The sequence below is a fragment of the Phalacrocorax aristotelis genome, chromosome 6, assembly GCF_949628215.1.
Source record: "Phalacrocorax aristotelis chromosome 6, bGulAri2.1, whole genome shotgun sequence".
Classification (NCBI taxonomy): Eukaryota; Metazoa; Chordata; class Aves; order Suliformes; family Phalacrocoracidae; genus Phalacrocorax; species Phalacrocorax aristotelis.
Window position 1 is genome coordinate 58,213,294 of NC_134281.1, and position 27,383 is coordinate 58,240,676.

General features: G+C 37.1%; 1 protein-coding gene across 5 annotated transcripts; it reads left to right on the plus strand.

Moving 5' to 3' along the window:
• The first annotated feature begins 102 nt into the window (after positions 1-102).
• Positions 103-26,279, plus strand: CCDC18 (coiled-coil domain containing 18). 5 transcript variants are annotated; one of them, XM_075098140.1, is made up of 24 exons: positions 103-174; positions 687-834; positions 1,012-1,168; positions 1,435-1,602; positions 2,895-3,004; positions 3,887-4,015; positions 5,951-6,047; positions 6,836-6,957; positions 9,017-9,326; positions 10,688-10,791; positions 10,898-11,061; positions 11,692-11,912; positions 12,704-12,814; positions 13,987-14,118; positions 14,894-15,028; positions 15,631-15,708; positions 17,204-17,320; positions 18,366-18,533; positions 18,984-19,126; positions 19,593-19,756; positions 20,594-20,807; positions 21,386-21,485; positions 22,578-22,694; positions 23,138-23,413. In XM_075098140.1, the coding sequence occupies exons 2-24, from the start codon at positions 704-706 to the stop codon at positions 23,321-23,323; spliced, it is 3,378 nt and encodes a 1,125-aa protein (XP_074954241.1). In that variant the 5' UTR covers positions 103-174; positions 687-703; the 3' UTR covers positions 23,324-23,413. The 5 variants fall into 5 exon arrangements, 4 of the variants coding, with proteins under 4 accessions (XP_074954241.1, XP_074954242.1, XP_074954240.1 ...); XR_012661302.1 differs by lacking the exon at positions 103-174 and adding an exon at positions 26,035-26,279 and having other exon boundaries at positions 464-834; positions 20,683-20,807; positions 23,138-23,281; XM_075098139.1 differs by lacking the exon at positions 103-174 and adding an exon at positions 26,035-26,279 and having other exon boundaries at positions 464-834; positions 23,138-23,281.
• Positions 26,280-27,383: the final 1,104 nt, after the last annotated feature.

The window sequence follows — 27,383 nt, forward strand, 5'->3', positions numbered from 1 at the left end:
CTCTCCGCCCGCCCACAGTGCACCGCGGCGGAGAGGTGCGCTGCCCCCTCCCGGCGACGGCCGCGGCGGCTGCGCGGGGACTACGCATGCGCTGCGGGGCCTGGCAGGGGAGGCGGGGCTTTGAGCTGGAGGCCCGCGCATTTTGAGCGGGGCTGAGAGCGGCTGAGAAGAGCGGTGAGGGCTCCTGTGGAGGGGAAGGGCCGCGGGGGCTCCTGTGGAGGGGAAGGGCCGCGGGAGCTCCTGTGGAGGGGAAGGGCCGCGGGGGCTCCTGTGGAGGGGAAGGGCCGCGGGGGCTCCTGTGGAGGGGAAGGGCCGCGGGGGCTCCTGTGGAGGGGAAGGGCCGCGGGCTCCGAGCGCCGCTGTCACCAACACGGATCCCCGCGGAGCTGTGAGGGGATAGCCCCTCTCCTCTGGTCTCTTCCCGTCGGGGCGGGCGGCCTCGGGCCGCTGGTCGGGAAGCACCGAGGTAGGCGAGCGCCCCGATGCCGGCAGCTCTCGGCGAGCCGGGGCTCCCTCGTTCGGGGTCCTCGGGGTGGCCAAATCCATGCTTATATTTGGAAGTTCAGTATTTCCTTCCTCCTCTTTTTCTACCTCCCCCCCCCCTTTTTCTATGTGCCTTATTTCAGTACCTTTAAAAGTACCTTTGCAAGCATTTAAAAGCGTTTTAACATTAACTCTTATCTTAGCCATATATGGGGTACTAATGGAGTATAGCATGTGGACCCGCTCTAAAAGTGCTGCTGGTGAAGGCCTGCTTGCAGACTTACAGTCGTTACAGAATCGGCTGAGGAGAACTGAAAGAAACCTACAGACTGTAGAGGAAGAGCTTTCCAGGTATGGGTGTGTTTGGGAATAAGACCAGTCTATCTCTTGTAGTCGAAGTCTGTCTTATTCAGTGTAACTGATTATTGCGAGTAGCTCCTTTTGTGTTTTTCTTTTGCATACTCTCTATGAGCCGTTTAATGATAATAAAGAAGAATTGGTGTAGCAACTTTTTACTCTCCCTCCTAGCACTAGTACAAGCAAACATTATGGCCACTGCTTTGATGAGGCTGTAGACCTCACTCTGAAGGACCTTGTTCAGCCTAATTGCAACTACCAAGGCTTTTCCAACTGCAAGAAGAATGCTGGTAAAACATTTTGCCACGATTTGCAAAGAAAATCTGAAGTAAGTATTGCACTTCATTACTTACTTCTATTACTTTTCTATTCTTTGCTATGTTTATGAATATTTCCTTTGCTTCCAGGGCTTGAAGCTGGTATACTCTAGCATTGGGCAATTATATCAATGGAGCACTCTCAAAGATAATACGATTTAAATTCATTCGTTCTGCAGATTTTCCATTGATGTACATATTGCTCACTTATGCATATCTAAGTGTATGTGTATATACATATAAAAATATATATTAAAATCCCCTTCTTTATGTCTAGACTTATTCGATATCCACAGCATCTGATAAAACTGTGGAAGAAAATGAACGTCTTAAGGAGAAGCTGGATGCCCTTTGCGAGCAAAATGCATCTTTGGCTTCTCAGAATCACTACCTAAAGAACAGAGTGGAAACAATGAACTTGGAATTGATGCAGTCAAAAACAAGAGTATGTATCTTCAATGTATTCATCTCAAAAAAACCCTTAAACCTCAAAACCGCCCCAGTGACCATGTCGTTTGAGCCTGTAATTCCAAGCAGAACGTACTACATTTTTTTGTCTTAATCTGATTTTAATATTTAAAGTTTAATATTCTATTTTTTCCTGATATTCGGTGTTAATCTTGGAACAGAATAGTTTGGAATCTATTTCTCCATGAGAAAACAAATATATTAATTATTAATTCTGTCTATTCATGTCCCAAAGTTTAATCTAAAGCCAGTAAGTCACAGAATAAAGAATACGTTATGTAAGAAAATAGTTCAGTAATGTACTTAGTATTGTATGTTCCTGTGTCTGAGCTACATTAATCTTAATGTGAATAATAATGGCACAGTAGTCATTTGCCTAGGAAATGAAAAATGTTGACATTTCAGGTTGGATTGATATTGCTATTTAGAAAAAGTGTAGGTGAGTTAGAAGGAATCAGAGAACCATTAAGGTTGGAAAAGACCTCCAGGATCATCAAGTCCAACTGTCAACCCAACACTCCCAGGCCTCCTAAACCATGCCCTGAAGTGCAACGTCTACATGGTTTTTGAACACCCCCAGGGATGGTGACTCCCCCACCCCTCTGGGCAGCCTGTGCCAGGGCCTGACTGCTCTTTCAGTAACGACATTTTCCTAATATCCAATCTAAACATCCCCTGACGCAGCTTGAGGCCATTTCCTCTTGTCCTATCACTAGTGACTTGGGAGAAGAGACAAACACCTACCTTGCTACAACGTCCTTTCAGGTATTTGTAGAGAATGAGTGAAATATCATACCTAATAAATCATGACTGATTTAATGTATGCTTGTATATATAGTTTTTTTTCAGGACAACTATATTTTTGTATTTGGTTTACATGCAACATTAATAAAACATAGTTATGCTTAATGCTTTTTGTGTGAGAAATGCTATCTCCAAGATAGTACAGATAAGTAGAAATACAAAATGTTTGACTGTTTGACATAGAAAGAACAATTAATGGAGTATAAACTTCTGGGGAAAAGTGAGAGATGAGATCAGCATATAAAGAAATCACTCTGCCAGATGGCGTGCCACACTGAAGTGTTGCTAGGGAGATGGAAGGAAAATAAATGAGGAGAAAACTGGAGGTCAGTTTGTGTAGATGAACAAGCATCTTCTACAGTAAGGTTAAGTGCACTGTGTCATTCAGATGCGTAAGAATCTACTTATTCACCCAAAGGTATATACACAAGTGTTAATGAAACCCCAAATACGTTTGTATTTCAGATTTCTTACCTTGAATCGACTTTAGGTACCCATTTAGTCAGCATTTCAAAGTTAAAAGAACAGATTGTAAACTTGGAAGCAGAAGTTTCGGCTCAAGCTAAAATTCTGAGGTAATAAGTGTACTTTTAAATCAACGTTCTATTGTGGTCTCCTTGCTAGTCCAGTCTCTTTTTCGGGATGAAAATTACTGGTACTGTGTGGGTCACACAATCTGGGGCTTGAAACTTTCATTTTGGATCCATGTATAGGAGGAGGTGTTTTATTTTGTACTGGTGTCTCATGTATGGGGAATGTACTTCAGGAAATGGAGGGGGGAAAAAAAAAGGGTGGTAAAAGAAACTGGTCTATAATGTATGCTAAACATGAATGTGCCCTTGTAACTGACTAGAGTGGTTGTGTGCTACATGGCTGCCTAGCTTTTGTAGTAAACAAGCATACATATTTTCAAACATGATTATGTAGCATGTTGTGTAAATGATTTCATTTTCATTAATATATTAGTCAGGCCAAATAAAGCTGATGTAAACAGTATCCAGAGGCTGTCAGGAAGACATACCTAGCTGTCAGTTTATCTTGCCACCTCATGCTATATAATATTCAATTAATACCTCAATACTCTGTCTTTGCAAAACAAGTAAGAATACTTATATTTAATTTATATTTTAGTGTTGTTTCCCACGTGTGTATCCTGACCGGTGATACCTATTGCCAGAAAAACGGTGATTTCTGTGTTCAGATCTCATGACACAAAGTCAGCCGTCTGGGTCCTTGGCAGTCATGACACCCGATGCCTCTTGATGAGGTTGGGACACTGCTCCAGACAGCCGTCATGCTCCTGAGGAGCCTGGAGATTGTGGGTGTTCCAAACCCGGTTTTGAGAGTTGCAGCATGTTTGACTAGCAGTTCTCAAGCATTACATGCAGAAAAGAACAACAAAAATATAGTTTCTTTACAAAAAAGTATTTTAAAATTATGCTTTGTTTATATGCTAGAGGTACAGAAGATAAACTAGATCAAAGCCGGAAAACAGGAATGGAAAGAGAAAAGATGTTGCAAAGATACAAAAAGGACTATAAAAATCTGAAAATGGAGTTAATTGAACGAAGCAAGCAAGGAAAGAGGTATCTAAGTAATTTTGATAAATGGAATACAGAAGAATAGTGTGTAAGTGGTTATTTCCATTGGTAGATGTTTACTTTCTGGAAGCAAATTATTTCTCTGCTTTATGACTATGATTTTTTTTTTAAAAGGGGGAAATTCTGTGTGAAGTTACTTATTTAAATAGGCATTTTTAAAAATCTTGACATTTGCTGGTAGTTGCAGGCTGATATTGTACATTAATAAACAGTTTATCACCTGGTTTTGCCCTTCAGAACAGATGTACTGCAGTGGAGAGTTGAAATACATCCAGAATATATCTTTGACTTTGTCTTGCAAGAACCTACAGTGTATGCTCAGTACCAAGTGCTGTATTTTTTTGGGGTTGGTGTGAGGAAAATGATAGAAGCACAACTTAATTGAGAGAACATTTTCATGTTGTCCTCAATCTTACCTGCTATATGGTACCACTGAAAAGGGTGTTATAATTCCATCCCAATCCCCCTTTCCCTTTCCTATTGCCTCTTTTTGCCTAGTGGTTGTGTGGCTGCTGGGATGGTTAGGTGATTTGACTGTTGGAAATTACCATATACAATCCTATTGCCTCCAAGATGTACTTTTAAAGAAATGAGAGGAATAAATAAAGATTCCTACTTGCCCAGTTCATTTAACTGCATTACCTGGGGCAAAAATTAACTGAATTAATCACTTGGGAAAGAATTTATTGAGCGTTTTGAATGCAAAACCCTTGTTTTGCTTGCCTGTCTACCCATGAAATTACTTCTACCCTTCCCATAGCTAGGCAAATGGAAATACTGTGGGGCTTGCACAGCTGGTGAAGAAATGTGTTGATTTATGTTCACTGTTCTTTCAGAGCATGTGGGGCTGAAACTAGCTGTACTTAGTTACTAGTTGTAAATGTGAATATTTTGGTACTTTAGAAAAACTGAGTTTCTGCCAGGTGTTAAAGGCAACATACCATGTTATAGTTAGTATTAACAAATTATTAGTTTGCTTTTAATCAGTAATTACAACTATAATCTATTCTTTGGCCAAGCAAACTGAAGTGCTTTAGACTAATACTGTTTGGTTTGTAATTCTGAAATCCCTTTATCCCCTTCTCTCTGAATACTTTTGCCATCTCCAAATGGGCAGTGGTCCTCCGACTGAGAAACACCGAGCTGAGGGTAGGCTGTACTTAGGTGAGGCACTTGCCCCGTCCCCACGGTTCTCTTAGCGGAAGAGAAACAAATGTTATTGAGCAGCAGTAACTTGTATGCCTGTGTTGGGTGTTCTGAACAGACTGCGTACCTAAGCTCTCCCAAGGTTACTGTTCCAACTTCTTCCCTAGTGAGTAATGACAGGGGATAGTAAGAAAGGGGCAGGGGCACGGAGTAATAGAGCAAAATAGTAGGCAGTCTGGGTTGCTTCTTTGAGCAGTTGCTCACCTGGTATCATCCAAGTCTCAGCTTCCTTTACTATTATTGATGGCATCTCTCCAGTATCCCCCAGATAATTTATCCTTTGATCAGTTCCTCTCAGTCTCACCATAATTCCATCACGAGAGCTCCTTTCAGTATAAAAATCTTTTCTAGCAGTTCGAATTTTAAGGAGCACTGCTATCTTCTGCTTCCTTACCATGCACGCTATCCCAGTCCCTTTTACTGATGGGGACAGGAGGATGATTTGAATAAAACTCTCTTTGAAGTGGAATCAAAAGTAATTCTTTTTACATTCTTAGTCTTATTGGAATTTTGATTATGTAAATATGCAAAAATGATATTTAAAATTAATTTATGCCTCATGTGAAGCTTTTTTATGTCTAGGGCTTGGAAAGTTGGAAGAAGAAAGGAAGTGACTTGGAGCAGTTAATTTAGTAGTTGCTTATAGTAACTGGAGGAGATAGTTACATAATGACCGAAATTTGCCATTTTCAAAATTGGTATGCTTCTTTGCAGAGCAGAACAGCAAAGAAATGAAGCTTTGTTGAACGCAGAGGAGCTGACAAGAGCTTTCAAAAAGTATAAAGAGAAAATAATTGGAAAAATAGAAAAGGTAAAAGTTCTTTCTTCACTTGTTTTTGCCCTATTAGGATTTTGCTTCTTCCAGTAAGCTGGGCAGTAAACAGCAATGGGTTCACCAGTGGGTCAGCTGTTTCTGCATGTTGTTGGCAAATTCTTGAGAGGTGGGATACAGGGCAAGCAACTGTTTAGTGATAACTTCAGTTATCCAGTTTTAAACTGTCTTTGCACAGTCTGGATAGTCTGCATCTTTGAGGTATCCTAATACTGCTGCTGTTTCTTCTCTTGCTTGCCAGCTGGGAATTTTAGGTTTTAAAAGTATATGATCCTTCTTTTACAAAGAACTCTTTTGACTCCATCTGTATTACCTGTTAAATGAAACATGAGCTAGGGAAGGGCTAAGATGGAAATGAAGTCATCTCCCAAAGTTCCAGTGGTCAAAATTGTTAATGCTTCCTGCCTTGTGGGAAGAAAAAATACAGGCCGGAGACAGTTAGCTTTTAGAGAGCGCTTTTATTTGATTAGACTTCTTTCCCTGTGAAAGAAGATTGCCAACCACAAATATGCCCTAAAATATTAAACAAAAATAACATTAAACTTTTTTCCCAAATGACAGGAAAAAAGAAAACTTCTTTGCCCCCCTCCTTTTCTTCACAACAGTGAGCAATAGAATTATCTACAGGCTTACCAGACAGAAATAAAAAAACAAAGAAACAGCACAGTGTTTACAGTATTCTTTTACAGTATTCTTTTTAAATAGCCTGTTAGCCATGGAAGCTTAGATTATTGTTGCACAGTAACGAAAAAAAATGTCTTTTTAAGGTTAAAGCTGAAGAAGTAGTCGTGGGAAAACGTTTAATTAATTGTGAAAAAGAAAAAGAGAAGTTGAGTGAAAAGTGTGTCAGCTACAGAAAGGATCTAGACATCCTAGAAGAGCAAGTAAGGTAACGCAAAGGCTTTTAAAAATTTCTGTACAGTTACTTGAGAAGAAATTGCACGTTACAACTGTCACTGTGATCGTGCTGCTCAATTCGTGTAGTTCAAATCAGTACCAGCATCAGTGAACACTTAGCATCAGTATCAGCAGTACAACAGACAAACCATAACATTAAACAGGTAAAAAGAAGTTAGCATGCGCGTACAAATTTATGAAATCTTTTCTAAAACTAATCCTTAAAAGTTCTAATCCCACATGCTGCCACATGTTCACAGTAACAAGTAACACCCCACCAAGCCTTCTGGGAGCAGGGGTTCCCTTGCTTGCACGCTGCTTCTGTGGGAGATGTGGTGTTGAGGTTTAACCCCAGCTGGCAACTAAGCCCCACGCAGCCACTCACTCACTCTCACCCTGGGGGGATGGGGGAGAGAATCAGAAGAGTGAAAATGAGAAAACTAATGGGTTGAGGTAAGAATAGTTTAATAATTGAAGTAAAACAGCACTACTAGTAGTAGTAGTAATAATATACAAAGCAAGTGATTCATGATACAATTGCTCATCACCCACTGACCGATGTCCAGCCTGCCCACCCACAGCAATTGCTGCACCCCAGCCAGCTCTGCTCAGTTTATATGCTGAGCATGACATCATATGCTGTGGAATATCCCTTTGGCCAGTGTGGGCAAGCTGTCCCAGCTGTGCCCACCTCCCAGTTCCTTGTGCACTTGGCAGAGCATGGGAAGCTGAAGAATCCTTGACTGGTGTAAGCACTGCTTAGCAACAACTAAAACATCAGTGTGTTACCAACATTATTTTCATACTAAGTCCAAAACACAGCACTGTACCAGCTACTGGGAAGAAAATTAACTCTCTCCCAGCTGAAACCAGGCAATATGGGTACTCTGGCTTTATGTGTACCTGTTCTGCTGCCTGCAGTCTGCTGAGGTACATGCTAATGAGGAAGCCCCTATGAGTTCACTTACCCCACCAGGTGGGAGTCCCTGCTTGTTGCACACAGTATTGTATGTCCCTGGCTATAATGAAGGATACTCTTGGCATCCGACGGGGAGGCTGCGCTCAGGGCTGTGTTGCTAACTGCTACTTTTGGAAGTGTCAAACCAGGTTTTGACTGCTGCTCTGTTCCCACTCCAAGGTCTGTTCCCACTGTTAAAAAATTCTCGTATGTTTCTTTTCAAGCAAAACGCCCATTGTTTCAGAATTCTTTTGGTAATTTCCTCCTTACTTTAATGAGGGAAGACAACCATCAGCTGGTTGTCTTTAGCATTATTAGGTTTGGAAAAACACCTGGACAGTTTTGGGTATCCCATTTGCATGCGCTGTCCACCCCCATGTTCCTGTCTTAACAATTGTTCTTTAGGCCATTTTGGCAAGGGCAGGGCAGCGTGTGAGCACCCTTATGCTAGCTTGACCCTGTTTAATAGCTCTGTGCTGCTGGTGGGGGTCTGTCTTCCAGACTGCCCTCTTTTCTCTGCTAGCTTGCACTGGGTTTGGCATTCATAAGGATTTAGCTTTGCCGAGTTTTGCTAAATCAAACGGTACTTTAAAAAGTGAATAATTTGTGATGGGCTAAATATACAATTTGTTCACTATACAGTCAGATATGAGGGGAGAGAAGAAATAGGACCCTTCCTTCTCTTGTTAGTAGCAGAATGTTCAACTAGCTCAGTCTTAGTACGTTATCTTCATCCATTGTCATTTTAGGTATATAGTTATTTTATCTTGTTCTTAAATTTCCCTGGCTTCAGCACTGTTAAAGCCATCTAGATCTGTTTCCTACAGTGACTCTCCTGATAGTGCTTAATGAAGAATGAGTAGTAGTTTATTCTCTCCTTTTGCTTCCTAATAGGTGTTTGCATCTTGGTCCTTAGGAACAAAGAAAGCTTAGCAAAGCAGTGAAAACTTCTATCCTTTGTATAGAGCTAATCCTAGATTTTGAAAGGGAGGGAACTAGTAAAAGAGTATAGTTACGGTGTGTTCTAGTACTTTTAATAATGAAAATCTTAGTCTGCCTCTCTGCGTTCTTTTAAATGGATATACCTTTTCAGGCAGTTAAAGGAAGAGAATCGTAGTGCAAAAGAAGAAATTAAGACTCTGGAGGCAAAGAACACCAAAATGTTATCAATGCTGACTCAGTCTGATCAGAAGATCATTGAGCTTGAGAGTGAACTTAGTGACAAAAAAATAGTACTTAAAGAGAAAAATGCTCTAATAAGTGAAAACGCAGAGCTGAGAGCACTTAACGCACAGCAACATAACCGCTTGAAATTATGCCATCAAGAAATTGAGGAATCAAGGGAAGAGCTCCACATATTAGAAACCATTATTTTCCAGTTGTCTCTAAGTACATCTGAAGAGGTACAGTAACTGATACATCCTTACAATTGTTTAAGACACATAATACAATCTGTATCTGACGTGGCACGGAAATCCTGTGACGTTCTCAAGAAATAATCTGAGTAAAATATCTTTAGTTTTCAAGATGCATGGATGAAATGTTTTCTTAATTTAAATACTTTACTTTTGTCTTCTCATTCAAGAACAAGGAATAGGTGCTTTGGAATTGATTAATCAGCAAGCATTTAAAATTAGACTTTCCGTTGCTCTGCTCTATGTATTGATTCTTCAGATGTAGGAGTAATCTCTAAAACATGATGATGTCCTGTTATATGATGCTGAGGTGGTTCTCTGTAGAACAGTAAGACGTTTCCCATATGGTAGACACGTTGTGTCACACGGCCAGAGTCGATGTGTCAGCCTCAGCAATGAGAAATTAGAGCAGGACAGATGTTTGTAGGAGCTTTTCGTTGCTGGGAAAGAGAAGGCACACCTTTCATGACTGCAGATGAACTTCTGTTTCACTGGGATGAACCCTGGCTTATGAGCCTGAAGCTTGTACCAGTGAAGTTTATCACTAAACTGAGTGACTTGAAGAGTCATGTAAAAAACCCAGAGTTGTGAACTGACTGGGGTTACTGGAGGAACTGTTTGGGAAGTCAGGGTGGGCTAGAGAGACAAAGGAGGTCAGGAGTACAGATTGCATCAGCCATCTTTATTTTTGAAGTATAAATGTGAGTAGCTGTAATGAAAATCAGAAGTATGCTTTCTACATGATTTTGGAACTGGCAAAGTGACCTCTGCTGAAGATAATATAGTAATTTTGTATAAAAAATTATGTTCTGGGCTGTTGTGACCATAGATATTTATTTGGAAGAGCCTTGAAAATTGGTTTAGGGCCTTTTTGGAAAATACATTTACGTTTTCTGGAAAAAATCAGGATTATTCCAGTAATTTAATAGAATATTCAAAAACCTTCTGTACCTTGAGGAAAAAATGGCACTAAATGCAGTCATCGAAATCTGAAAGGAAGCATGATGTGAGAAGTTCAAACTGTGGAATTACTGATAGCATCACCATTTACTTAATTTTTCACAGCAAAAATGTTCATGCTTCAGTACGTGTACAAACGTATCTAAAGGAATGGTCTCAGTTTTGGAGACCCTTAATGCCTCTAATGTCTACTAATGTGAGACAAACAGGCAGTGCTCTGCAAGCACACACTTAACTTGACCTTTGAAGTTATTCTTTTATCCAAACTTCCTACATCCTGGCATATGTATCTTAAAATTTATAAGCTACTGTAACGCATGAATTAATCATGCTGTGAAGCAATAAAAAGTCGATTTTTGCATTGATCTTGGTTTTCCCTTAACTTTTAGTTTAAATGGCACCACTTGAAACACCAGCTATTCAGTTCCTCAACAAAAGAAGCTCTCTCTGAATCTTGTTGTGAATCAAATAAACCTTTGACTGCAGACCTAAGGTATAACTTTCTGCTTACTGAATTATGGCAAGAATTGGCAGATAATAAGGTGGTATTAGAACTAGCATGTATGAAGAATATTAAATAATTGTCTCCTCCTTAATAGTAGTGTTAAACTGGCAATGAAAGAAGCAGAAATTCAAAAGCCTCATGCAAACTTAACTATCTGTAATGGAGCTGAGCATCTTTCTAATGATAATGAAGGCCAAGGAAATAGCAGGTTATGTGGCCTGGAAACAGAGCCTGTCAAATTGATCAGAAGTCAAGAAGGTAAGCTTACCAAAATAGCTGTTCAGCTCTGTCTGATTAATCCACAGCACAGAAGTCTTTTGTTGGGGTTTAGTTTTTATAGTGGGTTGGTTTTTTTTTTTTTTGTTTTAATATATCTCTGTGAGAGGACAGATACAGTTTGGTTGAACAGGGAACATCGTCATGTTCTCCAGGCACAGTGTTTTTTCTTTTGCTAGTTAAGTTACTTGTTCAGGAATATCCAAGCTGCGAGTTGTGTTGAAATAGAACCATGTATTTTTCCTTTATGCAGGTTATGCTAATGTCTCCATATTTTCTTTGATTCTGTTCTCTGTATCCTGCTGTTGCAGAATTTCTGCAATTGCTTCTCTGATTACTATTAGGACTGCTCCATGGAATTACTTCAGGGCACCTATATAATCTTCAGTTTTTTGTTTGTTTTGTGGGTTTTTTTGTTTTATTTTTTAATGAGTCACAGCTTTCAGTTACCTTACAGGGGAAAAATAAACAGCCTCTGAACACTATATGTGTTAGTTCAATATGCTGTTATTAAATCATATTTCTCCTCTCTGGTTTGTATGATTATTTGCTGAGTGCTGGTTTATGTGTTCTTTTATAAACTAATCTTAAATTTATTTTTTCTGCTTTGAGAGAGGAGAAAATGTCAACAGTTGGAACTCATCAGCAAGGAATTTGAAAAGGAGAGGCGAAGATTCCAGAAAGAGGTAGAAGAGTTACATGCTAAACTAACAAAAGCAGATGATGAGAATTCTTCTTTGAAGACCAGCATGGCTCAGAGGGCCAGCCATTTTCAAATCATACAGGAAGACCTACTGAAGAAGGCTTCAAAAACTAGTAGCTTAGAGAGAGAAGTAAGTTTTCAGCAGCACTGAAAAAACACGTCACTTTTTGTTTAGTTCAGTAATCAAAGATAGTTAAGACAATAGTTGTGGAAAAACTGCGATTGCCATGTTAATTGTAAGATCTGGCTTATTGAAGAAAAATTGGAAATAAACTTCTGAGCAAGCAGAAAAACTTTAAAGATAGCAGCCTTAATTTGTTAATTGTCAGAAATCTTATTTTAAAGCTGATGTAAAGCCCACTAACTACTAATACTACTATTTTTATTTGTTATGTAGAAAATGCGCACAGTCTTGTTGCTTTGGTATGGCTGAATTAATGTGTAATCTTAAGAAATCAATGTTGAAGGAACAGTTGTATTTTTCCTCATGAAATCTCATGAAATATTAGTACAGGTGCCAGAGATTAATGTCGTTACCAGAGAGTCACAAAAGAAAGAAATGAAGCTTCAGCTAGCTCTTCTCTGGTTGAGGTAGTTAAAATGCTAATGTGTTTTTAGAATTCCAGCATAATGGGATTTGCAGTATTTCCTCATAATGGCCTTAAGTGTTATAAATCTGTAATAGCTAATTCACTCATGTGGCACTGATAATTATCAGTTGGATAAATTTGAGGTAAATTGTCCTGAGTTCTTCTCTGTAGTAATGAAGTTTAATAGATCATACAAAAATAAACAAGTCACTAAAAATACTAAGAAATAGTAGTAGCTAAAATGGAATCGGTGGTAAGAAAGTATATACAAATACTTGAATAAACCCAAAAGAGTTGTCTTCATTCTGTTTTGAGCCATATTTAATTTCAGATAACAAAGAAATCTTCTCAACTTTCTGCACTTGAGAAACAGCTGGAAGAAAAGACTATTGCTTATTCTGCTGCTGCAACAAGAAATACTGAATTGGAAGAGGAACTCATGGTAAAATGTTCTCAGTGAGAAACTATGTTTATGTAAAATGACATAAACGGAGATTAATGTTTAAGTTAGAACTGTATTATTCCATGTACTCAAGATGGATAGACTTTCAGATCTGCTAAATGATCTGTGCAGTTTTTAAAAACTGAATAATCTTGCTTCAAATAAAACATCCTTTTTTCTTTGCTTTTAAACATGGTAAGTTATTAATGGAGATGTTACTTTTTCCTTGTGATGATATGTGAAGATTTGGTCCTACTGCAAACAATAGTAGCATTGCCATTGGTTTCAGCGAGATCATAATTGTTTTCCTCACTACGAAAAATTTCTTTTGGTCTTTGTCAGAGTTAAGACTTTCCATTCTTTGTGCTCGCTCCCTGAATCTCTTTTCAACACCCACTTAGTAAAATTACCCTTCCCCCAGTAGAATAAAACTACTACTAGAATAGCATGTACGTGATTGGTTTGGTGTATAGGATGGATAGGTCAGAATGTACTGTGTTGGCACTGTTCTCTATTTCTTTTTCTGAAGTTCTAAAGTGGTCTTCCATACGAAATTATTAGGGTAAGAGGTAACAGAGGTGGATTCCGAATGTTAACTGGGACGTGGGACAAATCACTTCACTTCCCTGTTTCTTGATTTTGTTGTTGCTCTTAAACTGTGTATTTTTAAGAAATACATGTAGATCTGTGAATAAAAAAGTCTTCTAAACGGTAATAAGTGAAGAAGGTGATCTAACACTTGGAGCACTGTAAATTCCACTCTGGATATTGTTATACAAACTTTTTTAGTTTTGGGAAGGGGTCTAATGTTGCTAGAAAAGGAAGATATTTGTGGTCCCTTTCAAATGGAAGCCTGTAATTTAAAGATTCCATCTATCCATGTGAACATAAGGTTTCTTTTTGTCTTTGTCAGAAGTTCCTTGCTCTAGTTGCTATAGTCTGTGCCAGTAGTCCACCTCGGCAGACACCTTGCCTCTGTGTAGTGGCTGCATTTAGTGGTGGTCTGTACCTGTATTATAGGTGTGGCGTCCTGTGAGATGAAACATGCTGTGTTTTGTAACTTCAGTATTGTCTGTGTTGTTCTCTTATGAAATCTAAGAACGCAATCATCAAACAAAACACTGTTAACTAAATATTTTTGTTAAGTCCTTTTTGTTGTTGCTGTTTCCCAGGGAAAAAACAGGCGCATTCATGAGTTGGAAACAACTATCGGCAAAGAACATGAACAAATAACTTCTGCTTTTGAAAAAGCAAAGTTGGTTCACCTTGAGCAGCACAAAGAGATGGAGAAACAGATTGAAGAAGTAAGACCTTCTTTGTGTGCTGGTATGTGTGAATGATATACTCGGTAACTTTTCTCCTGCATTAATTTCTTCGTCTTTTTAGGAGTTCTGAGGAAGATGTCCTATTAGAGTTATATTATCTTCTTCTGACACTTTCTGATTTTAGTTCATTTTCCATCTAATACTACACAGTCTCATGATTTCCCTCTGAGATATTCATATCCTCTTTTCTGCTCAACTGGAGGGAAATAGGGGATTAGGAAAGATTACTGTTCTTGGCTTCAAACACCTAGCACACACACACAAAAAAGTATAGCTTTTTTGCCTCCTGGGGTTAAAGCACAACAGCTTCTAACAATATTCTCTTGTTTGCTGAACTGCTGCCATCCTGAGGCACTTGAGCATCTGTGTTCAGGGAGAACTGTCAGTAGGGTTTTTCAGTCTTCAGAGAAGTCTGTTGCTTCATGTGATTAGAAGTATAACCGTGGCTATTTCTAGCTGTTAAAGAAGCTTGTCATCTTTTACTAAAGAACATATGCACGTCTTACTGTCTTGGCTGATGACAGGCAATTACATTCTGCCTGCCCTCATTCTCTTGATTCTCCTGTTGCTTTAAAATATTGAGGGTTTGGGATTTCTTGATGTTTTTAATACTGTGCAATACTACTGATGGCAGCAATGTATTTATTTTTCATTCTTAAACTGGTGGGTGTATAGAACTGAATGACATATTTAGATGCACAAATTCTCTGAAAAAGCTTATTAAAATAATAAATCATTAATTACTTATGGACAGCTTCAAACACAGCTAGAGAAGAAACATCAACAATTTGTTGAACAAGAGAAAATAATATCTATTTTGCAACAAGATGTTATACATAAACAGCATCACATTGAATCGTTGGATGGGCTGCTGATAGAAAGCAGAGAGGTAAGGTTGGCTCTTGGCTTTATTTAAATGCAAATCAAACAAGTGACTTACTAGTCATCACGTTAGTGATGAAAAATACGTCCATGGAACACATGGAAAAATTGGAGAAAACAAATGATACTTATGTTTTTGCTTCTAATTCTTGCTGAGTAATTGACTGAATCTAGTGATTGTAATCTAGTGTAGCTGCTGCTGCTGCTATAAATTGTACAAATTTTAATGACCTTTCATTATTTTCTGCCTCAGCATTCTGTTTGTGCCTCTGGTTTGCCCCTTGGGCTTCTCACTCTAATCAAAGGAAAGAGATCTGGATAAAGAACAATTGCATCTATTCTGCACTAGGTGGAAAACCAAGAATACTCTATTACGGCAATGTTTATTCCTTTTGATTACTGCTGGTGCTGCAGAATATGAAGGGGCACCTATCAGGAACCAAATTAACTTCAAAGTATGATGTACACAAATAGAGTATGCAAGCAAATGCGTTTTTTAAATACAGTGATCTATTTTTTTTCCCTGATTCTTAGTATGAGTATTTGTTAGTTAAATTACTGTTACTATATTAACATTTTATTCTCTTGAATAATAATGTGTATAAACAGGAAATGGAAAATCAACATGTTAAGAAAGATCAAGGATTGAAGATGCTGAAAAGTCAGTTAACAGAAGAAAGAATGAAAGTTAGTAAGCTCTTTGTAATTTTCAATTAATAGTTTTAAAGTTTGCATTAATGATATATTTCCTTTTATCCTCTATACACAAACTATATTAAGGCTGCTTTATAGGAATTTGTTTCAACATAAATATTTCAGAAGTCATTAAACTGAAGTAGTTTTTTTTGTTTTGTTTTTAATTAAACAAAGTGTGGTGAAACTTGCAATAAGAGATTATGCAATGCATAATTGCTTTACAAAATTGCCATAGTTACAAATAGGGCAGATTTGTGCTTGTTGTACTCTTAAAGTAAAACATTGACTAACAAAGATAATATTATGTAGGTTTTTGCTCTAGATATGACATATTTTTTTTAGACATATGTGATATTATAATTAGTGGTCATGTTTTTAGGTCTCTGTACCTCCTCCTGGTGTTTGCCTGATATTTTCCATGTAGCACTTGCAACATTGTTTTAATAAACCATTACCATGTGGTGATTTACCACAGTAGGGTTTCACACAGTATTAAATCTTCATGATATCACCAGGAGAAGATACTGGGACTTAGCTGGTAGCATGCTCTTTCTGGACTTGTGTTGGACCAGTTTTCTGTCCACGTGGCTTTGTAGTACTTGGGATGTTTTCCAGTGATTTAAAATTAGGACCTGTGAACACTTCTCTTCAAAAAGCTCTTGAATCAGGTGGGGAGAGGGGTGCAAACTCCAACATGGTTTAGAAAATTGGTAGCATTGAAAGCAGTAGCCAATCTGCAGCTAAATGCAGCACAGTTATCATTGATGAGCAAAGTCGTCTTAGCATTGAAACAAAACAGCTAAGAAAAGTTTAATTACTATGGCTTAAGACCTCTGGGGGTTTGATCATTGTAATTTTTATCTGTTTGAGGTTATAAGATATTTGTTAGACATTACTCAAATCCAGATAAATAGTAAAAGGGTAAAATAAATCAACAGTGTTGACATTGCTAAAAGCTTTTCCTTTCCCTTTCGGTAGAACTCGGGCACTCTCTCTCAGTGCAGAAAAGGAAAAAGAATGCTGTTTAGTAGCTTCCTGAGAGAAACTGTATTAAGATCTGAATGCTATTTTTGAAAAAGACTTGTCACAACTCACAGATGATGGTTGTCCCAAATTTATTTATACAACACTCTATGTAACATTTAATATGTAATAAGATGTGGTAGATTCATGATTTGGTTTTGGGCATATATTTGTTTTTAAATTCTAGCTACTGACAAATACTGGAATATCTTGTCATAACTGGTAGTCTCATCTGATTTTAGTAGAGTCTAAAGTATTGTAATTTAATGTCACAAATAATTTTTATTTCTGAATATTATTTCAGTTTTTAAGTTTATCATAATGTTCCATGCCTGTTTTAATACTCTCTAGATAAAAATGTAGCTTTTCAGACATTTTACACAAAGATGGTTTTTAACACTATTTTTAGACGAGTTGATAAAAACCATGTCATGTAATTTTAAGTAATGTTACGTTTACCTAGGTGAGACAACTTGAGTCAGCACTAGACGTATGTAAGGAAGAAGTTGCACTGTATTTGAGTCAGTCACAAGAAAATAAGGAGATCTTTGAAGATCAGCTCAAAAAAAAGTCTGAAGAGGTAACATCTTGTTTGAACAATTCTTCTGTATTGCAGAGAACACTTGTTAGGAATGATTTAATCTAAAAGTTTGTCTGTGAAATAGACAAAATATTTGCAGCAGGAACTGTGAAGTAAGCTGGGAGACTATGCATTTTGTGAGGATAAAGGGGAAAATCGTAACTAAGAAGCACTGGATAAGCTTAGGGAAAAGAAATACCGAGATAAATGAATTGTTGAGTGATGTAACAAAATCGGAATTCAGTGTAAGAAACCATCATCTTGGAAAAAAATGGAGAGTGTGCTATTGCAATGTAAACTTAGGTGCACCTAACTGATTTGGGTTTCAAGTGTCTTAATAGGGAAGAAGTCCTGGGCATAAGAAAACTTTTACTTCAGGCCCCTAAACCAATGTTTTCATAAGCAAGTGACAGAGTCACTACTTCTGCTTTGGGGTGAGCAGTTAGTGATGTTGGTTTATTTTAAATTATTCTTTTTAAAGAACCGTTCCTTTTTTTAAGAAAATTCTTGGCATTAATCACTGAGAAATCAGTCCAACATGTGACAATTTAGGCACTCAGAATTCCTGGTTTTTATTGAAATGACTGTTTTCATAGAGGCAGGAAGAAAAAAGGGGGAGGACTGAGAACAAAATCTCAAGGGGAAAACAAGGACTTTTTGAGAAATAAAGTAAGAAGAGTGACAGACAGAAAAATAGTTCAGTAATTTAGAAATGAAAAATCTGTTACATATGTTTTAAAATATTGACCAGTTTAGGTATATTTAGAAAGCAAGAAGTCAAAAACTGGGGCTGATAAATTACTTCTTCCCTCACATCATAAAGCACAACTCAGTGACAAATTGAGATGTGTTATGTACTGTTGAAACTCTAATGCAACTAAATTCAGAGCCAGAGTTTTATTGAATCATAAACACTGAATCACATTCATAATCATGAATCGCATTGAATCATGTGTGATTCTGTGCTCATTAAGAATGAAGAAAATAGCTGATGCGAGTGCAAATAAAAATGTTTTATTCTAATGGAAAATAAATGTGTTTTCAGGTTTGTTATTTACAGAAAGAAATAAAACTAAAAGATCAGAATATTCAGGACACAAGTGAACAAAATATTCTTCTACAACAAACTTTGCATCATCAGCAGCAAATGTTACAGCAAGAAACTATTAGAAATGGGGAGCTGGAAGATAATCAAATTAAACTTGAAAAACAGGTATAGTCTGGCGAGAACTGTCTACATAAAGACAGATAATTAAATGCTTTTATATATGTTTATGTAATACCTTTAAAATCTGAATGTTTCTTTGATAGTTATTTTAGATATATCTAAAAGCGTTTAGTGGGGTTTTTTATGGTCTTAAACTGGGTTCTGTGCTATTAGAAACTCTAGCTAGCATTAGAGTGGCTAAGTACGTGGAAAATCAAGCCCTAGACTGCAATTAAGAAGAGGTGTATTGAAATGCAGAAAGTTGAATCTTGTTACATTTACTAGAAACTATTTGTCTTTCGACTGCAAAGTTCTAGTCTTAAATTATATGAAATTTTAGACTGTAAAGAAATCAGTTGTGTTAAAACTCACTATGTGAGTTGCAAGACAAGGATGTATATTTCTTTGGTAGGTAGTGTAAAAGTACCAACACTTTTAAAATACCATTTTAAATAGGTATCCAGTTTGGAACAAGAGCTTCAGAAGCAGAAAGCACGTGCAGAAGATGAGCTGAGAAAGGTAGAGGAGAAACTTCGCGTAGCTGCTCAGGAAGCAGTTTTAAACAGACAGAAGGTGGATGAACTTAATAGTACAATCAGGTAGGTTTAGAATAACTGAGAGGTATATTCTGCAGAAAGACATATCAACATGAAAGATTGCTGTCCGAAATGGAATTCAGCTATGTAGTCATACAATTCAGCCTCCATGTGAGCACAGACTGCAAATCAGAAGAGAAGTTTCTGACTAGCAGAGGCATGAGTTTCTGGAATAGTCTTCCAATGGAATTAATATGTTTCCTGGCAACCTCTTTAGCCTTAAGATGGCGCTTCATAATGCAATTCAATTCATAAATATATCTATTTCCTTGTAATTCTGGATAGTAGACTCTAGGAGGGATTGGTAGTCTTAAAAAATATGGTTTTGATTGCGGGAAAAGTCTACTTAATATGACTTTTATTCCTATTTTATTCACAAATGCTTGTTGTCTTAGAGCATGTAAGGACATAAAAGTGACATGTGTGTTATTACAAGGTTCATTTTGTTCTGGTTCCTTCTTCTATTTAGACAAATTAAACTAGAGATGGATCAGTGCAAGAATGAACTTACTGGTAGGGAAAAAGAAGTAGTGCAATTAAAACGAGATGGTGAAGACAAAGCAATGCAGATAAATCAGTTGGATATTACTTTGGAAGAAGCACGGTCAGAGCTCAATGAAAAGGCAAATGAGGGTAATCTCACTATTTTGTTTCTCAGGCTTCCTTTCATGCTGTTTCTCTGTATGTATTAGATTAGATGTTTTTCCTTTTTCCCCTGTTTTTTTATAATCAAGTACAAGAGGGTAAAAATATGATAATTGTGGTGGAAGGGTTACACTCTTTTATGAAATGTGTTGGTAATTTAATAGTTTTTAAGAGAAAGAAAAAAAAACCCAAACTTAAACCCCAACACCCGCCCCCCCAACCTCAGAAAACCCACAGACTTTTTTTTAATGTACCTTTGCAAATTCTCACTTCTGTGGAATGTACCTTTACCCCAGGTGAAATGAATAAGTAGTTTTCCCTGTAAATTGGTAATGCAGATTCTTATTGTGGTAATCAAAAAAGATTTAATAGAGGCATGTGCTATTTACAAAAATTGAGCTCTTTAAAAAGAAAACTCCACAAAAGAGTCTGGAAATAACAAACTTTTCAATCCCTCCTTCTCCATTTAATTTTACCATTCTTTAAAACCAGAGGCTTACTAGCAATTCAGCTTGCATTTTCCATAGCACTACGTATGCCGTTAGGATGTTGCCTCTGTACTATCTCCTTGGCCAAATGGTTTTAGATACGTCCTCATATTTCAAGTCAATTATAGATTGAGCTGAATAAAACTGGCAATGACTTAGGTGTCGTGAAAAGGTTGTTGTATAACTTCAGAAGTCACTGGTTGTCCAGATTTTTCTAAAAATAATGATACTGAAAATGGATTATGACCCTAAGTGCCAGTAGGCAGAGGTTTTGCGTAAAGACCCTGACTTACTGATGATTAAGCATTTTGTATTCTGTGTTGTGTGTGTAAAATAGTGCAAGATTTAGAAGATAAGCTGCTTCAAAGTGAGACTTGCCACAGGGAAGCCTTACAGAAAATAGTAGAACTAGAATCTGCATTACAGAATGCCCGTGGGGAATTAAAAATCACTTCAGCACAGCTTCAGGAATTGCAAGATGCATTACAGAATGCACAGTCCTCTCTGGAGGAGAAGCATGTTGCTATTATGGATCTAACAACTAAGCTCAGGTAAGCTGGTATCTTTTTCATCATGAAAACTTAGTTATGTTAGTTTTTTCCTCGGCAATAGCAAGTACTTTGGATGGCCTTTTTTATCTTCTTAGCAGCTCTCTGTAATTTTTAGGTGGTTTGTGGCTGTAAGATAACTTGATACAGTAGCTCCTCAGCTCACTTTAAATTTCTAAAAGTGGTGCTGAATTCTTTTTTTGGGATTTAGAAAATCATTTTAGCAGATTTTAAAACAGAATTCCCAAGTGTGAAATAATTGTAAGAGAAATTACTTTCTTTTATAGTGGAATTGTCCAGTTTCCTTTCTGGCAATAAATTAATGATACTTTCTTCTGTACTATTCTTTCTTAAGAATATGTTGTCCTGATAACCTGTTAAATAACTTGAAAAATGAAGTTACTGGGAAGTTTCCACCTGGAATATAGCTAACAGAATTTTTCCATTGGGGTTTGTTTCCTTGCAATCAAGTAGTTGATTTACATTTTTAAGCCAGTAACAGATCTCATGACTTTCAAGCTGGATACTTGAAGCTAAGCAACTGAATGCGCATTAAGCAATTAAACATATGAGAATTTCAGGTATTGCAAGGGAGAAGTTGAAGAGAAAAACCAAGAACTCCTTGACATGGACCAAGCATTGAAAGAAAGGAATTGGGAACTGAAACAAAGAGCAGCTCAGGTCAGATCACTTTAAGTATGTTACTGACAATTATCCTGTTATGTAGTAGATAACTTATAAAAAGTCCACTAGGTTCAATTGCCTTCATGTATTGTTCCAAACTGTACTGTTAATGTAGCCACAGTGTCAACCTCAAAACCAGCTGTATGTTACTGAAGCCTTAAGGTACCAGGAAAATCAAGCTGTGCTCCCCAAAGGGACTACAGAGTGTTTTGAAAGAACAGAAGCCTTGTGCAAACCTGTCGTACTATAATTCTTCCTTAGTGATAAAGTTATAGGACAACTGTTGTCGTCTTGATGTTAGATAAAATCAAGGAAAGATCTGCACTGAGGTGTGCTTGGAGATGATAGGTTTTCCTTGTTTGCACTTGAGCATATTTGATTAGCTCTAAAGCAGCCTCTAAATATGAAACAGTAACTTTGAATAAATTTCTGTAGCTCACTTGAAATATTTTTAGTCTTTTGTTCTGGCTTCAAGATTTAATACCCATCATGGAAAAATCATTCTTCTGTCACCTACAATTATCCTTCTAATAGCTTCTTCCTGCAGGAGTTACCAGCCTTTGTATCAAGAATATTTGAGGTGCAGAGAGGAGGGGTGGGGGATTAAAAAAAAAATAAAAATCTGTTCAAGGAACTGATGCTGTAAGGAGGCCAGACCTTCCGAGATATCCTCGCTGCAGTACCCTGTGTGCTGCTCTGGGAATTCATCAAAGCAATAGCATTTTAAATTTTTTTTTGCTTTGGCAAAATATGGCGCTTTCAAACAAGATGGATCAGGATACTAAGCTACCCGTTACATTCCATTTAAAATGAGAACAAGGTTTGTATTCCGTGTATCTGAGGACCAGACATATTCAGTTATGGACTTTTTCCCAATTTTCCCCTTTTCTTTTTGTGTTTGGCCCCAATTTTTTAAACGAGATAGCTAGGCTGCATTTTTATATTGACTGCTTGAGAGAATATTCTTGAGACTACAAAGGATTTGTTTCATTCCTTTTGCTGTCATATTTTGTAATATTACTTCCTAAAATCTGCATACTAGTTCATAATAAAATATTTCCTTTTCTTCCTTTTTTTTTTAACCTCTAGATTACACAGTTGGATATGACAGTTCGTGAACATAAGGGAGAAATGGAACAACAAATAATTCGATTAGAGTGCAAGTTAGAGAAGTCAGAGTTAGAAATTAAGGAATGCAATAAACAGGTAATTCTTGCTTAAACTAAAAACCCCATTTACCTAACAAAGGGCAGCTAATTGTATGAGAAAGTCTGGTCCTACGACACAATAGCTGGCCAGGTTTGATCTAGAAGTGTAAAACTGGTTCCTCATTGTAAGGAGAGGGAAGGGACTACCTTAGTAATGTACCAGCGAAAACGCTGGTCAATTAAAACTAACAATTTTGTAGGGATATACTAGTATAAAAATTAAAATGTGGGTTTTTTGCTTGATATGATATAGCTCCCAAACTGCTCTTTTAATAAAGGAAAAAATTGACAAAATAAAAATAAAGAAGTGACAAAGGAATCCAAAGTCAGAGGTGATACTTGACAGTATTTGTGAATTTTGTTTTGGGGTGGGTTTTTTATTTTAATTTGTCTTGTTTTCAGTAAAATATCTGTTCTGATTTAATTGCATTTTTTGTTCAGATTGAGAGCTTAGAGAAGAAACTCCAGCATTCTAAAGATGAGCTTCGTGAAAAAGAGTTTGAATTGCTCCAGAGAGATCAAGAAATAAATCAGCTGAAGAAAAAAATTGAAAGAAAACAACAGAGCTTAGAAGCTCTTGAAAAGGTAAAATGTTCCTTGGATACAAAACACGTTATCAATTTTTAATGCCATTACCATAACAGCCTGGAAGGAATGATACAGTGTCTCTTTAGAATAAGTGCCATTACTTCTCCCCAAGTGATTGTATTGTATATCCTGGTGTTTGCTGAATCTTAATCCCCTAAAGTTAAACCAGTTTAATGATTTAAAACTTACAAATTTAATGGCACACTCTTAATTGCCTGCTTTGTGGAGAAATTTGAATGTTAATTATCTTTAATAACCTGATGTTCTGGCTATGGACGTGGTCCTCCTTGAAATGAAACTAAACAATATGCTGTATGATGAGAGCTTCTTATGACTTAGGTATCTATCTTGTGAAAATAATTGTGTCAAAAGAGCACTGAGGTCTAGAGTGCTAACGGGGACGTGAAGAAGGATATTTTTTTTTTGGCATAGTGAATGGGAGCATACAGATAGAATAGAGAAAGTAGTTATTTTTGCTTTATGAATGATACAAGTCTTTGGTTTGGGGCCCGAATCAGTCACTACAAGTACAAATGCAGTCTGAGATAAACGAGCTTTCTGCAGAAGTAAGTTCATTAAAATGGTTGCCAGCCATTTTAAACCCCCAAACTGAAATGGCTCTTGCCATTTTGATTATGCTGCATTTGTGTATTATTTCTTTCCCTAGGGTAAGATATCAGCGAAGTCTTCCTTCTGTGTAGTCACCAAAGGCATCTGATGTGTGTTCTAGATCATGGGGGCTTGGCTGTGTCACAGCTGAATGTGAAGGTTCTTCCACTGCAAATTAAAGAAATGTCTGCTTTTCCATCTTGATTTCTGTTAAAGGTTATTTATGACAATTGAGAATAGGACAGTGCCTGCTGCTACCCTTCACACGTATCATTAACGCATTTCCAACTTTTTCTAAGACTTTGGGGTTGATTCTGAAGGGGAGGATTTCCTAGCTAGCCCCTGTAGAACTGCCGACTAGACCTTTCCGTTCCAGACATACCGTCTTGTTGATATTTTTGCTAAGGAATACCATATAGAGGGAGGCCCAAGATGATATAAGAAAGGCTTTGAAAATAGACCTTTCAAGTTTATTTTTGTCATAGTTTGGTAAAACTGAATTTCAGAAGCATTCTGCATATTATATATTGCAGAAATATATTGCAGAGGGGTTCTGGCTCCACTTAGAGTAGGATATGGTTTTGTCTTTGTTTAAAAACTGTGTATATTAATATGATTTAAGAAAATACTTTCTCCATTAGTAACACATTGCAGACTGACTGATCAATCTTGCACAGGAAATTTCTGTCCTAGTTCTAAAAACTCGATTAACTAATCTGTCTGGGGAAAAAGGGTAGTGTATTTGTGTGTGTGTGTGTTTTCCCCGGGGGTATAGACTGTCTCATACCTTTTCACCTTAATATACTACCTTTCTTGCTTATTACAGGAAAAATATTAGTTCAGAGAAGGAAATGTCAGCTAGGGTTGATTTCTGTCCTGGTCCACTCTACTCTTTTGGGACTCATGAAATAACCAGGGCACAAATTTTTCAGTTGAGTTGTTCTTTGTTCTTATTCTGCTCTAATCTACAGTGAAGATCTTCTGACAATACAGCACTCTGCTACCCTTAAAAGTTTTAAGTATTACGAATAAAGGAACTGGAAACATCCTACTGAACATTCAGAATGTTTTTTTCATTATTCTGGGAAATTGAAGCAATTTCGTTATTAAAAACAAAACCAAACCCCAAACAACCAAAACCAAACAACCAAACCCAAAAATGCCCCCAAACCCAGATCTGACTTACAGCAAATTAATCTTTTGTGGCGACAGTTCCGTACTGAAATGAGAAATGAAAAACTGTTAAAAATGGTAGATGAAGTAAGAAAAAAATTCGTGCTTACAAAGATTGATTTTTTTTTTTAAAGGAAAAAAAAGTATGTTTTTGTAAAAGTAAGCATAGTAAAAAAACTTAGTTACTGTAATAATCTTTCATTCATTATCTGTAAGCTTTTATGTGCTACCTATAGATGCCTGTGCTCTATATAATTAGGTCCAGCACATAAGCCTGTTTTAAAGCAGCAATTGGAAAGCTAAACCTCTAGAAAGTAACAAAAAATCCCAAACACCAACACCAAGCTTATTGTTTTTGGCAGCATTTATTTCTGTATGCTGTAGAAAACCCAGAATACTTGCATTAATATGTGTAAGATTTTCCTCACTTTGTATTGGTAGAAATCATAGGCTTTCTTCCTCTTGATACTGTTGATGGGGTTTTTACAAACGCTTCCTGAATTGTTAGAAACTTCAGTTGTTAGGAGCTTAAACAGAACAATGCAGTTCAACGTGAAACCTGAAGCCTTACACAAAGGAGTTATTTCAAAAGACAGTGCTCCTTTAAACTGTACAAAATTTTTACAGGGGTTTGTATATGAAGATTTCTTCTCAAAATAGTCCAGTTAGGATTTACCTACATAGCTGCTAGGACTCAATACGTGCTGAAAAATTTGTAAATTATGCTCATTTCGGAAGCAAATGCACTTCAGTTACAAGAACAGTGAAGAAAAATCCATTAATAACTTCAGTGTAGGGGGCAGAATTTGAGAAGGAAGCTGTGGACTGGAGACCTGCCGCTAGTTTTCTGGAATTTGTAAGACAAATCTTAATAATGAAAAGTAACATCTTGGTACAAATGGATTTAGAGATGGTAAATTGAGTGCAGAAGTTTAAAGGGAGGTTCTGATCACAGTATTTTGTTTCAGGGGCAAGAACCTTGAAGGAAGGAGTGTTGCCCACTGGACAAGCAGCAAGCGAGGAATGCTGTTGCTGGCAACATAATTGTGTCTTCAAAGGGGAAATTTTAACGTTGTATTTGTAAATAATGAATGTGGTTATTTGTACTGACGCAAATGATGACCTTTTTATTTTCCAACTGGTTTTGAGATTATTGCCTTGATGTAATAATGTCTTAATTTATTTTTGAGAAATAAATTTTATATTTTAAGTACCTTGAGTTGCAGGAATTCATTTCAGCTGTCATTTTTTTCCCCTAGGATTTCAGACAGTTTAGTTGTGTTTCACATCTACTTTCTAAGTAAGAGCACAATGGTGTTACCTTCTTACCAATTTTTGTTTGGGAATATTTTATCTTTTTTTTTTACACATATAACGTTGCAGACAAATATCTTATTAAAACTGACCTGCTTGATGTTTTAGGACACCAATTTGACCATAGATATTTGGCTAAACCTGCTTGCTTTACTCCAAGCAGTATCTTTCAGATGCAAAGGGGCATGTGGGACATGGCCATAAAGCTTGAACTGTTTTTTTTCCCAAAACAAAAACCATACCATAATTGTGGCTGATTAAAATGGCATCATAACTGTGTGTTCTAAAACATATTTATTTCCAGATTTCCAAAAGTACTACACAATTTAGCTAGTACAAATAGCTAGGGGCCCCGGTTTCTATACTTTTATATTTACATAAGCGTCAGAAACCGCAAGTACGATTATAAGAGCCCTAAATCTGAGCCTGATTAATGCAAACATGATCTGTGTGCATTAAGACATGTGATTCATACTTCAGGAAATTGAGTTAATAGAGTTATTTGACATAAAGCAGAGAAACAAAACTGAATGTATTGCAATTTAAAGATTAGGCCTAAGGTAAGTGTTTTGCGTATTAAAACTGAATCTCAGCCAACAAACCTATTTATTGTATTTCAGCAACTCCACAGGTGGAAGAGCGCTAAATTCCTTTCACCGCTTATGCAAACATGTTCCACAAATGCAACCGTTCTACTTTAAGTGGTCATATAAAACCAGGCACACGTTTTTCCTACCATTGACAAGGTCAAAATATGCTCATCTAAAGTATTTCTGCAGTTTCAGATTATTTTGCTATTATGAATTTTATGATGTAGCAAAAAATACTGTTTACTTATGGAAATAAATATATAGTGTGTTTTAAATCAAGCTATTTGTTTCTCTACATAATAGTAAACGAAAAACCATTACAATTAGGTTGACCAGCGTAATACGTGGAAAAATATTAAACTATTTAATTTTTTCCTCTCTTTAGGCAGATCGGTTTGCCTCCAGGCTAGAAA

What these genes read in the sequence shown, in the direction of transcription:
- CCDC18 (XM_075098141.1), top strand. Translation starts at nt 545, where the DNA reads ATGCTTATATTTGGAAGTTCAGTATTTCCTTCCTCCTCTTTTTCTACC. An exon ending in GTAGAGGAAGAGCTTTCCAG is followed by an intron (nt 835 to 1,011) that starts GTATGGGTGTGT and finishes TCTCCCTCCTAG; the next exon opens with CACTAGTACAAGCAAACATT. An exon ending in GATCTAACAACTAAGCTCAG is followed by an intron (nt 20,808 to 21,385) that starts GTAAGCTGGTAT and finishes TGAGAATTTCAG; the next exon opens with GTATTGCAAGGGAGAAGTTG.